Source organism: Peromyscus californicus, unplaced genomic scaffold (genome assembly GCF_007827085.1).
Source record: "Peromyscus californicus insignis strain IS unplaced genomic scaffold, ASM782708v3 Scaffold_2__1_contigs__length_46816999, whole genome shotgun sequence".
Lineage (NCBI taxonomy): Eukaryota > Metazoa > Chordata > Mammalia > Rodentia > Cricetidae > Peromyscus > Peromyscus californicus.
In genome coordinates, this window is record NW_026294540.1 from 27,227,845 (window position 1) to 27,241,386 (window position 13,542).

Below are 13,542 nucleotides of genomic sequence, written 5' to 3' on the forward strand. Positions count from 1 at the left end.
AACAACGCTGAAGTCAGGTAGAGGCTGGAGAGAGAGCTCAGTGGGTAAGGCACTTGAAAGGATGAGGATCAGAACCTGATGCCCAGTACCCATGTGAAAATGTCAGTCACTGGCCAGCAAGATGGCTCAGTGAATGAAGGGCTTGCCACATAAGCCTAGAGATCGGAGTTCAGTTCCTGGAGCCCACGTAAATGTGGAAGGAGGCAATTGCCTCCATAAAATTTGGCTTACGACCTGCACATTCACACACACACACACACACACACACACACACACACACACACACACCCCAACTGTGACAACAACCGTAATAATAATATTTAAATGTCAGGTGGAGACAGGTGGACCTCTGGGGCTTGCTAGCCAGACAGCCTAGCCAAATTGGTAAATTCCAGGCTTTCGTGAGAGATCATGTCTCAAAAAACAAGGTGGAGATTCTAATGCCACCTGAGATAGACCTGTGCACCTGCACACATATTTTTGCATGTGCACACATGCACGCATGTGCACGCACACACACACACACTCTAAGAAAAAACAGTGAAAATACAGCAGACCCAGCAGACAGCCTCTTCCTTGTAGCTCAGGTCCACAGAGGTGGGAGGCATCACCCAGACACGGGGCGGGGGGGGGGTGTCTAAGCTTCCACTCCACAGTCAGGGGGAGGAAGAGGAGGAGGAGGAGAAGGGGGAGGAGGGGGACAAGAGAGAGGAGGAAGAATGGGAGGGGAGAAGGGAAGGGACAGGAAGGAAAGACCACATATTAAAGTATTTAAATCAGAACTCCATTTAGCCTGGCAGGAGTCTGCCCCCTGAGCAGCAGGCAACCCCACCAGAGCAGGGGGCCGGCCAGCAGGGGATCATCTGGCAGAGGAGGAATGAGGAGCTGATGACGCCCTGGAGAGTTCCTACAAAGCCCTCCGCTCTGCACATCTGGAAAAGGTTGGCTGGAATGCCATCAAAGACCTCAGAGGGGCTACGGAGTCCGCCAAGGGCAGAGGAGGCCTGGTGGAGAAAAGTAACCCACCCCTCAGCCCCTAGGGGACTCCTTCCTCCAAGTCTGGCAGACCTTCTGAAAGCAGCTCACCACTGCCAATGTCTGACTGAGGGACTGGGGGTGCCTGGCACCCAAGGGTGGCATCCACACCATCTGACACTCACTGCAGGGAACAGACACAAACCAAGCCTATTCTCCACTGCAGAGCAAGGAAGAGATTAAGGGGTCGTCTCCATGCCCCAACTGGGAAACTGAGGCACTGAGCAAGGAAGCCCAGATGGTCCTTCCCGTCTCCAGGTCCTTTGTTAGTGCTGTGGCAAAACACCTGACCCATGGAGGAGGAAGGATTGATCTGGACTCACGGTTCACAGGTACAGCCCGTCGGGAGAGATCGGCGGCTGGACGCATGGCATCCACTGGCTGGACGCATGGCATCCACAGTTGGGAAGATGGGATGAATGAAGGCTGGTGCTCAGCTCCTTGTTTTAAATGTTTACTTAATTTTATTGATTTCTCTCTCTCTCTCTCTCTCTCTCTCTCTCTCTCTCTCTCTCTCTCTCTCTCTCTCTCTCTGTGTGCAGGTATCACATGCATGTCTACATGTGGAAGCCAGAGGTCAACCATCCACCTTGGTTTTGTTTTGGAGACAGGGTTTTCCACTGGCCTGGGGCTTGCCATCTCAGCCAGGCTGGCTATAGGTTAGCTGGCCAGTGAGCCTCCGGGATCCACCTGTCTGCCCCTTCCCCAAGCTGGGGTTAAAGTGGACACCACCACACCCTGTTTTTAACCTGGGTTCTGGGGCTTGAACTGGGGTCCTTAAGCTTACGAGGCAAGCACTTCACCGACTAAACCACATCCCTCCGTCAGGTCCAACTCTTGCTCCGTTCACAGCAAAATCTCAAAATCTCAAGTTTCTCCCATCTTCATACCTACCACATCCCCAGAAATGTACTTACCGCTGTCCCCAGTAACTCACAGTGCTATATCCTCTGGTATTGTCCCTCTGGATGGCCAGAGAGCACCAGGGAGCCACCTTCCTCTGCCTCCCCAGTGGTGGGGTTACAAGCATGTGCCACTGTGCCCAACTTTTTTACATGGGTCCTGGGGATGGAACTCAGGTCTCTTTTTTGTACAGCAAGCACTTTACCAATGGAGCCATCTCCCGAGCCCAGATTAATTATCTTGAGTAGAGCATGAGACTCTTAATCTCAGGGTTGTGGGTTTGAGTCCCACATTGGGCGCCATTTGTAGGTGGAATTTTCCTGTGCTGGCAGCCGCTCTTGAATAAATAATACTCAGAGTCTTAATATTAATTATAAATGCTCAGCCAATAGCTCAAGCTTATTACTAACTAGCTCTTACAACTTAAATTAATCCATTTCTATTCATCTATGTGCTGCCCCAAGGCTCATGGCATTTACCTCTCTGGCATGTCTTGCTTACTCTGTCTGGTGACTCCTCTCTCTACCCTTCCTCCCAGCATTCTGTGTCAGGCTACCTCGTCCAATCTCTTCCTGCCCAGCTATTGGCCAATCAGCTTTTTATTGACAATGAGAGCAATACATATTTACAGTGTACAAGGATTGTTCCATAGCATTGATGTAGCCCAGGTTGGCCTGAAGTTCAGTCTCCCTGCCTTGGCCTCTTGAATGCTGGAATTATAGGCACCCAAACAATCTTCCTTGAATCTCTCTCTCTCTCTCTCTCTCTCTCTCTCTCTCTCTCTCTCTCTCTCCTCTCTCTTTTTCTTTTTCTTTTCTTTTTGAGACAGGGTCTCATGTAGCCAAGGCTGGCCTTGCTATGGTAGTGGAAGATAACCTTGGACTTCTGATCCTCCTGCTTCCACTTCTGAATACTGGGATTATAAGCGTGCTCCACCATACCTACTTTATGCAGTGCTGGGTTTTGGAAGCCAGGCCTTTATGTATGCTAGGTGAATGCTCTCCCTACTGAGCCACATCCACAGCCCTTTACTGTCTAGGGCCGACCCAGACTCCAGCGAGTAAAGCCATGTTACTACCATGGAGAAAGCAGACAGACACCAAGACAAGCAGTTTGCAACTGATCTCAAGCTTAGTGAAGTGCGTTCTGTGTGTATCCCGTTTTCCCCGCCACGGTTCTATGCCAACACAAATCAAGGCATCCAGGAATGCTTCAAAGGATGGGGAGGACCAAAATTGGGCCCCACACAGCTTCAGAAAAACGGGGAGGAGAAACAGACAAGAAATACAGAAACCTGAACGCTGCTATGTAAATGCTGCGGTTGAAGCGTGGCCAGACACGCTGAGCAACGGGGGTTCTGAGTGAAAGAATAGGCCGGAGTCAGCGCGGGTGGGGCGGGGGTCCTGCTCGCATTTGCTTCCCTAACCTCAGAATGAGGAATGCAGGCACACAGCATGCCCAAGCCTGAACCGCACCAGGAGCTGCCTGGGGGCTGAGCGCCTGGAGTTGCCTTCTAAGCCCTTCGCCACACATCAAAAGCCTCCGCCTCAGAGTTGATTAGGAGTCAGGTCCCGGTGGGACTCCCATCATGGAACCTCATCTCCTCCTCCAGCGACATCTTGAGGCCGTATTCTGGATTCTGTTCCCTCCGTTTTAAAGTAGGGAAACTGAGGCTTGCGGAAGGAGTCCTAGCCAATGAGACATCAAGGGAAATCTCTAAGGAGGCTGGGTTGTGAGAGGTGGAGCTGTGAGAGAAACGGGAGGATGGCTGGGAGTGGTGTACTTGAGGGGGAGGGGCCTAGCATGGGTGTGGCCTTTAAGGGGCGTGTTTGTTGGAGGGTGTGTCTGTGGTGGGGCGTGGCTATGGTGGGGCGTGGTTACGAGAGGGTGTGGCTGTGGTGGGGCGTGGCTATGAGAGGGTGCGGTTGTGGGTGTGGCTATGGTGGACGTGGCTGTGAGGGGGCGTGGTCGCGTGAGGGTGTGGGGATGGTGGGCGTGGCTATGAGAGGGCGTGGTCGTGGGAGGGTGTGCTTATGGTGGGCGTGGCTATGAGAGGGTGTGGTCGTGGGAGGGTGTGGGGTGTGGCTATGGTGGGGCGTGGCTTGAGAGGGTGTGGTCGTGGGAGGGTGTGGCTATGGTGGGGCGTGGCTTGAGAGGGTGTGGTCGTGGGAGGGTGTGGCTATGGTGGGGCGTGGCTATGAGAGGGTGTGGTCGTGGGAGGGTGTGGCTGAGAGAGAACTGGCTGTGGAAACCTCAGGAGCGGTGTTGTACCAGCGCTGCGAAGGGGCAGCTCTAAAAGCTGGATTTCCAAGCTCCCCAACTTAGTTTATTTACTTTCTTCGTTAGCACCACCCCTCACCATCTCCTCTGACCCCTCCCCCCAAGCATCTGCAGTAATCCTGGACAATGACATTGTGTCAGGTAGGAGCATGTCCCTCTCACGGCGGCATGTGCACCTCACTCCCTGTACACAGAATCTGCGCTCTGCAAGCGTCAAGCCAGCCAACCCCAGAACTGTACTTGGGTCATACCATGCAAGGGAACAGAAAGGCAAGGCAGAGCAGGGCACCCTGGGTGCCTTTACCTCACGAGGTTGGCACAGGGCCCAGGCCACCGGCAGCTCTGGTAGACTCGCTGGACCACCGTCTCGGAGCCGTTCTGCACCTGGCAGGAGACTGTCCTTGTCACCGTGTGATGGCACCAGTGCCTGCGGGGACAGCAACAGTCACATTAGCCTTGGCCATTCCCAGAAGGCCCAGCGGCAGTTTAGGAGGTTGTGCTGTGGGGAAAGGCGAACTGTCAAAATGAAATACCCAACAAAAGCAGCTTAAGGCATGAAGGGTTGATTTGAGCTCAGAGTCGGAGGGTGCAGTCCATCCATCATGGCCAGTAAAGCATGGCAACAAGAATGTGAGGCGGCTGGTCACCTGGCAACCACAGTCAGGAAGCAGAGAAAGAGGGATGCTGGTGCTCAGCTCCTGCTCTCCTTTTTATTCAGCCCAGGACCCCAGCCTAGGGAATGGTGCTGCCCGTTTGGAGTGGGTCTTCCCATTTCAATTAACCCAGTCTAGAAACATACTCAGAGCTATGGCTCCTGAGTGATTCTGGATTCTGCCAACTTGACATTATTAACCATCATCGGTCAAGACTGGACCAGATCTGCCTGCTGTGGGACTCCTTCTAGGAAAAGGCACTCCAATGCCAATGAGAATGGAAGAGAGAAGATGTCACGGGGGTGTGGGAAGCACAGCTTAGAGTAAGCATTGGAGAAACCAGGGCTGTCAATCACGTGGGCCTATTTTCTTTAAAAAAAAAAAAATGAATGATGCCTGGTTACCTGGAGTGCTGGAGTGGAACGTGGCCTAACAACCTGGTGATGCTTTGCTATTCTGTTAGGAGCTAGCCTCCACTTGAATCCACACCTGCCCCCATATCCTGAGCATTGTTTATGCTCTAATCCTGAGCTTCGTCTCTCAGTGAGTAGAACCCATCCTTATGAAAGTGGTCCATGTACTTTGCATCCTCCACCAATAGCATCCATCCTTAAACTTAATACAAATCCTTCCTCCCTGGGCCCTATAGCTGAGTTGATGCATCAGCCAATAGAACTCATCCTTATTGCAAAGGTCACAGTGCTTTGCTACTTTGCTACAGAGTTTCTAGGCAGCTGCGCCTACAACTTTGTTGTGATACTATGTTGAAACGGGTAACAATATAACTGGGGGTCAGACTCTTGGGTGGTTTTGACCCAGTGCCTAAAAAGATGGTACTGACTCATAGTTTTATTCTCCATCTCCCGGCCAGCTGTGAGGCTTCTGGGGTCCCCAACACCCGTGGACCGAAGCCAGGACAGCTCTTGAAAGGCTTCGATCCCTAGTCCCGTTTGTATCCTGTATTATACTCTAAAACCACAGGTGGGGCAGGAGGGTAAGATTTTACAGACACCTATGTGGCAGTCAGCAGGGTGTGGAGGGCAACGACCCATTGCTTCAGCTAATTCTCCGGGTCATTCTGTTCCAAGGTAGCAAGGGAAGCCATGTTTGGAGCTGTAAGTGAATCGGTAAGTAAACCAATATCTAATCACTGGTCTTTTCTACCTTATGCTCTTTCATTCTCTTTTCTTCACATCCTTAGTTTCTTCCCACTCCCATCCCCAAGACACAGTCTCACTGTGTAGCCCTAGCTGGCCTGGAACTTGCTATGTAGACCAGGCTGGCCTCGAACTCACAGAGATCCACTGTCACCAGCTCCCCAGGTGCTGAAATGAAAGGCGTGTGCAGTAGCCCAGATGAACTCCCAGGTAACACTGAACTGTGTCTCTGGCCTGTGGTGGTTCATCTTTAGAGTCCCCTAGGAGACACACCCCTGGAAGTGTCTGTGAGGCCTTCTCAGAGCGCTGAGGTGGGAAGGGCCACTCGGAATATGGGCAGCACCATCCAGGGCTCCGGGGTTAGGGACAGAGACAGCAAGCTGCTTCCTGACTGTGAAGACAGTGGGACCAGCTCAAGGTCCTGTCCACATTCTCACCTGAAGGAATCCAGACTAGAAACTCCCTCATAGACCTGTCCAGAGTTTTGTTTCCGCTGTGATTCTAGACCCTGTTGAGCTGACAATATAAACTCTCAGAGCCCCTGTGTCAGGGACTGAGGGGAAGGGAGATCATGCAGGAGACTCAACCCCACCGTGCAGCAAAAGGCTACTCTAGTTGGGGATGGTAGAGAAAGACATGGTTACAGCACCAGAACACAGGAGAAGAGATCCAAACACCCGATGAGCCCAAGGAGCTACAGGAACAGAGCAGGGTCAATTCTAGGAAAAGCTCCCAGCTAAGGGTTGAAAGATCAATCCATTAACTGCAGTTATGTCCGCCATCAAGGGACAGCATTAGTGCAGAAGGATAAATGTGGGCCAGGAGGGGTGAAAGAGATACAACCATGTCAGAAATCCCTGTACAATTAGAAGTGTCCAGGAGGGCACAGGCCTGCCATATCAGCTCCTCTGGAGGCTGAGGCCGCTCAGTAGCAGGGCACCTGGCTAGAATCCCCACTGAGGGACTGGGGTATGGCTCAGCAGTCTACTGCTGTTAGGTTCCTGTTAGAATCCCCAGTAAGGGGTTGGGGTGTGGCTCAGTGGTAGAGCCCCTGCCTAGAATCCCCCAGTGAGGGGCTGGGGTGTGGCTCAGTGGTAGAGCACCTGCCTAGAATCCCCTGGTGAGGGGACAAGAGTGTGACTCAGCAGGACACTGACTGGCTCCAGGATAAGAGAAAAGGAGACCTGAGCAGGGATGGCAGAGGTGAGGAAGGAGGACAGAACTAATAATGTGAAGATTGGGCTAAGATGTCCAGCAGGAATGGACTCCCACCCCCGCCACCTACCACCATATCCTAGAAATTTCAAAGCTAAAAATATATCCCAAGCCACATTAGAAAATGAGAAGCAGGGGGCTAGACATTTTGAGGCTTCCAGGAGAGACAGAAAGCAGATGGGAGCAATTTGGAGGAGGAGAGCACAGCCGGAAATATGCAGCCAGCAGGACCAGCGCTAATGATGGGGGCAGTTTAAGAGCAACACATGTGGCCAATATGGAAGGGAACCACCCCAGGTGACTGTCAGAGGGTAAGGCAGGGACCACAGCATCAGAGGGTGAGGCAGGGATCACAGCATCAGAGGGTAAGGCAGGGGACCACAGTAGAAGTGGTAGAGGGCAGAGGTAAGAACCATGTCTCTATCCCTGCTGGTATCAAGAATCAGGCATTGCAAGGGGTGGTGCACATCTATAGTCTTAGTCTTCAGGAAACTGAGGCAGGAGGATTGCAAGTTTGAAGCTATCTTGGGCTATGCAGTGGGTTCAAGGCCATTTGAACTATCTGCAAAGCACCGTGGACTTACAAACTGGTGACCTTCAGTACACCCTCAAAGTCAGAGAGCTGAAGTCGTTTGCACACTCCCCATTCTTCACCCACACCACCAGTGTACCAAAAGTCAAGGTATCCTCAGGTGATGTTGGTGCATGCCTTTAATTCTGGCACTCAGGAGGCAGAGGCAGGTGGATCTCTCTGAGTTTGAGGCCAGCCTGGTCTACAGAGTGAGTTCCAGGACAGCCAGTGCTACACGGAGAAACCCTGTCTCAAAAAAAAAAAAAAAAAAAAAAAAAAGCAAAAAAAAAAAAATCAAACAAACAGAAAAGTCAAGGTATCAATAAACAGAAGTAAACTCATAGAAATAAACAAATACCAAGACAAATTATTTGAAGAGAAAAATAAAATAAACAAAGGCACCAATTCGATAGGCAATAAATCACAAAGAAAAACAACAAAGGAACCAACCAAATAAATGTGGAGTTTTTGTTTTGTTTTATTTTGCTTTGCTTTGTGACAGGATCTCATGTAGCCCAGGCTGGCCCCAGTCTCACAATGTATCTGGGGATGACCTGCAGCATCCGATCCTCTTGCCTCCACTTCCCGAGTGCTGGGATTACAAACTTATTCCACAACGTCTAGTTTATATGAGGCTGGGAATCAAACCCAGGGCTTTTTGGATGCCAAGCAAGTCTTCTACCAACTGAGCCACATCCCCCAGCATGGAGAGAGTTTCTAAATATTTTATTAATATCCTCAAAGAGATAAGGTAATACACTGCTTATAAAATTATGGAATGAGCTGGGCGGTGGTGGTGCACACCTTTAATCCCAGCACTCAGGAGGCAGAGTCAGGCGAGGCCAGCCTGGTCTACAGAGCGAGATCCAGGACAGGCACCAAAACTACATGGAGAAACTCTGTCTCAAAAGACCAAAAAAGAAAGAAAGAAAGAAAAAGAAAAGAAAGAAAGAAAGGAAGGAAGGAAGGAAGAAAGAAAAAAGAATGAATGAAAGAAAGAAAGAAAAAATTATGGGATGAAAACTTTTGGTCTCTTAGAAACAAAGTGAGCCAGGCATGGCGGCACACACCCGGATTCTAGGCACTGGGCAGACAGGCAGGAACAGAGCTTCCAGGAAAGCCAGGGCTTGCTTCTCAGCGGGCTCTTTTCTCTAAACGACGCAATGGTGGCAGGAAAGATGGTTCAGCGGCTGAGAGCACTCGCTGCCTTCCCAGAGGGTCCTAGCTGGGTTCTCAGCACCCGCATCAGGCAACTCACAACTATCTGCAACTCCAGCTCCGGGGAACTTGACGGCATCTTCCTGCGGCCACCACATACATGTGACACACACACGGAGATACACATAAGCGAAAATAAATCCTTTAATAAAATAATAACAAAAACAGAAAGCAAAAGAAATGACAGGTAAGACTTCAGGATGAGCTTCCAAACAGAACAGAAGCAGCTGGGGATGCTCCAGTGAGCTGGGAGCCTCAGCTGTGGACTTTCCCATGAGGCCTTGCAAAAGAGCCAGAAGGCAGGCAAGTACCAATATCTACAATTAGTATTCTAGAAGGGGAGACCAGAGAGAACAAAGAGAAGCATACAACTGAAAAATCATGCCAGGTATGGTGGCGCATGCCTTTAATTCCAGCACTTGGGAGACAGAGGCAGGCTGATCCCTGAGTTTGAGTCCACTCTGGTCTACAGAGCAAGTTCCAGGACAGCCAAGGCTATCCAAAGAAATCTTGTCATGAAAAAAGAAAAATCACAAAGAAACCAGGTTTCATGGCACATACCTGTAATCTTAGCACTTGGGGAAGTAGAGGCAGGAGGATCAGGAGTTCAAAGTCATCCTGAGCTACCTATTGAGTTTGAGTTCAGCCTGGGCTACATAAGACCCAACAGAAAGATTCGGGGAGGAGAGGGAAAGAGAGGGGATGAAGAACATGAAAGAGTGAGAGACAGACAGAGAACACAGTAAAGAAAATTCACCAGAAGCTGGGTGGTGGTGGTGGTGCATGCCTATTTAATCTGAACACTTGGGAGGAAGAGGCAGGCTGATCTCTGAGTTCAAGGCCAGCCTGGTCTACAGAGCAGTTCTAGGACAGCCAGGGCTACACAAAGAAACCCTGTCCTGAACCCCCATTCAAAAAAAAAAGAAAGAAAGAAAAGAAAAAAGAAAAAGAGAAAGAGAAAGAGAAAGAAAATTCACCAAAAGAAACACATGGCTTCCTAATCTGAAAGGCTCTACTAAGTGATACTATAGTGAAATTTCAGAAGAATTCAGGTGAAAACACTAAATGCTATAGGAGGTGGGGAGGGGGAGCTGAAACTCCAACTCCAGAGACTCTGGCGCCCCCTTCTGGCCTCCAAGGGTACCATCACTCATGTGCACACACACACACACACACACACACACAGATACACAATTCAAAAATTAAAATAAATAAAAATATTTAAAAATTGAGCAAATAACAGGTATCCTTTTCACATTTTTAAATTTTTAAATCTTGGTAGTAGTGATATTTTGAAAGCTTGTGGCAACTTCAGGATGAAGGACCTAGCTAAAGGAAGTAGGTCACCGAGGAAGGGGCGTGGGTGCTATTATCACTGGTCACTTCCTGTCAGTCTCTCCTTCCTGGCCGGCCATGATGTAAAAGGACTTGTCTGCCATGTGGACCCACAGTGACAGATTGAATCCCCTGAAGCCACCAGGCAAGAAGAATCATTCTCTCCTTCAGCTGTTCCTGTCGGGTGTTACGCCACGGTAAAGCAGAGGTGACTTAACATAGAAGGGAAAGCATGTCCTGAGGTTGTGTGACCTCCACAGCATGGGCCAACATTACAGCAAACCTGGAGAGGCCAGGCAGCAACTTGATGTGGGTCCCGGGGATTGAACTCAGGTCTCTGGGCTTGCGTGACAAGCTCCTTTACCAGCTGAGCCATCTCGTCAACCCCTTTCCTTTCACGATAAAATAGCATGGGTTCTATACCACCACTCCGCGTGTGGTGCCAAAAGGGCACAGAGCTGTGATTCTTTTCTAAATGACCTACTGCCAACTTGAGGACAATGCCCAACCTTGAAACGCATCCCGTGGAGACCAGAACAGACAAAGAGCTCAGCCACCTCTGGATCACACCAGGTTGTTTCCACAGGGAAATGAACTGCAAATTGGAAAACATTTTCCAATGGTTTGACTCATCCTTTGCAGACATCTGATATTTTCATGGGCTGTCAATGGCTTCCAGCAACCAAAACCTGGCCCCGAACAGTGAAGACAACAGAACAGAGACACAGAACAGGGGCTCTGGGCCTGTCCAGACAGACTGGGAAGCCCAGTCCATCAGTGCTGGGGAGAGGGCTCAGGCAGGGAAGTGATTGCCGCGAAAGCATGAGACCCTGAGTCAGGAACCACAGCACCCCTGTGAAAACCCGCCAAGAGTGGGGCACACCTGGAACCCCAGCACCGGAGGAGCAGAGCCAGGAGGGTCCCCAGGGCTTGCAGTCGGTCTAGCTGAATCAGAGAACTCTAGGTTCAGTGAGAGATATTATATCAAAATAATAATGTGGAGAGCAATTAAGAAAAGCATTTGATATTGACCTCTGACCCCCACACTCTGCACGCACACATACACCACACAACACACACAACACACAACACACACACAAACACACACACAACACATACACAACACACACACAACACACACACACACTAAACTGAAATACAACAAGACATTTCATCTCAGAATCTCGCGGTTCTGAGGCCCCTCCTAGGTTCGTGACCTTCCTAGAATCTCCGTGTCCCGTGTCATCAGCCACGTCTTCTGCTCCTTGGAGCCATGTTCCACTGCCTCCCCACACATTCCAAGTCTTTCCGTACTGCAGAGCAATTCTAGGCAGAGAGGTGTGTCTCCTTCCTTTGAGGATGGATTCAGACTCACAGAACTTGGTGGTGTCTGCACTCATGTGCACATAACACACAACACACACACACACACACACACACACACACACACACACACACACACACACACACACAGTTAAAAACAAAATAGGACTGGAGAAATGGCTCAGGGGTTTAAAGTACTTGCTGTTCTTGCAGAGGATCCAACTACTGTTCCCAGTACCCATATACCGCTGCAGATCCCAGCCCTGGAGTTACAGATGTGTGCTATGACTCCCCGCGTTAGATCCCTGCCCTGGAGTTACAGGTGTGTGCTATGACATCCCTCTGTAGTTCCCAGCCCTGGAGTTACAGATGTGTGCTATGACATCCCTCTGTAGATCCCAGCCCTGGAGTTACAGATGTGTGCTATGACATCTTGCATTAGATCCCAGCCCTGGAGTTACAGATGTGTGCTATGACATCCTGCGGTAGATCCCAGCCCTGGAGTTACAGATGTGTGCTATGACCCCCCGCGTTAGATCCCTGCCCTGGAGTTACAGATGTGTGCTATCACATCCCGCTTTTGTGCTGGGGATGCAAACTCAGGCCCCTACTCTTGCACAGCAAGCACTCTACGGACTGAGCTAGCTCCTCAGTGCTCCTGCGCTGAGTTTTCGTGAAGGACCTGAGATAGTCAACACACCCCCAGCAACGGGAATGGAGCGGATCTGACTTCATCCTGCTCTCCTTCCTCGGGAGAAAAGACACCAGTCCCTGTCTGAGAGCTAACTAAATAAATCTTAACAAATAAATATGGGCATGGTGGTGCAAGCTTGTAATCCTGGAGATGGGGAGACAGACAGATCTCCAGGACTCCCTGACCAGCCAGCCTAGCTTACCTGCTTTGTGCTAGGCCAGTGAGAGACCCTGTGTCTGAAACCAAGGTGGACCACAATTGAAGAATGACAGTTGAGATTGCTGTTCGGCCTTTGCACTGACATGCACACACATGCATACATATGCCTCCAAACGTGTGTGCATGCATGAGCTCACACACACACACACACCACAAAACAAACACACCAAAAGAAGAAGAAAGATTCAAGCTGCCACAGCCCGGAGCAGAGAACCAAACCTAACAAGATACAATGGGAGCAGTGAACATACTCAGGCTACAGCTCCCAAACTCAGAGACTGAACCCCACATAGGGCACAGGGGTCCACGCCAACAAAAAGTTCCATGTGAGACCGCTGGGAGCCGCAGAAGTATGAAGTAGGAATTCAGCTAGCTATGGCAAAAGCTAATACCTGGAAGAAGCCAAGGGCATTTCCAGAGGATAAAGCCAAGGCTCAAGGAGTCTTGGTGATATTGACTCTTGAATATTAAGCCATTTTTCCTGCAATGAATTTCTTGTGTGCTCTTGTAGCATAGCGTCTCCATTTCTAGAACAGTGTGTTTGATCACTCATTGGGGACAATTTCCCCATTACTATTGGAATATTTGGGCAACCCTCTCCCAACTGTGCTGCAGCAGACACAGTCAAGACCCCTAATTTCAGGCCTTTCTGTAATTATCGTCATTAGCAAAATCGGGCCAGGACATTCTCCAGACGAAAGTATCTTTTTTGTTTGTTTCTTTGTTTGTTTTTAACTGGTTTTTTGAGACAGGGTTTCTCTGTGTAGTTTTGGTGCCTGTCCTAGATCTTGCTCTGTTGACCAGGCTGGTCTGCCTGGCTCTGCCTCCCGAGTGCTGGGATTAAAGGCGTGTGCCACCACTGGGGCGACAAAAGTATCTTCTCTGAGATTCTTCCCAGACTTTCTAAGAACAGACTTAAGCATCCAGACTATCTGTTTG

The 13,542-nt window shown here is 50.1% G+C and overlaps 1 protein-coding gene across 2 annotated transcripts in view; it reads right to left on the reverse strand.

Annotated features, from left to right (window-relative positions):
• Window positions 1–13,542, reverse strand: part of Col26a1 (collagen type XXVI alpha 1 chain) — a 146,979-nt gene that overhangs the window by 97,224 nt on the left and 36,213 nt on the right. For both annotated transcript variants that reach the window (XM_052754030.1, XM_052754032.1), the window contains exon 2: window positions 4,523–4,645. In XM_052754030.1, the coding sequence (XP_052609990.1) occupies window positions 4,523–4,645 (123 nt within the window). The remainder of the gene's footprint in view (window positions 1–4,522; window positions 4,646–13,542) is intronic.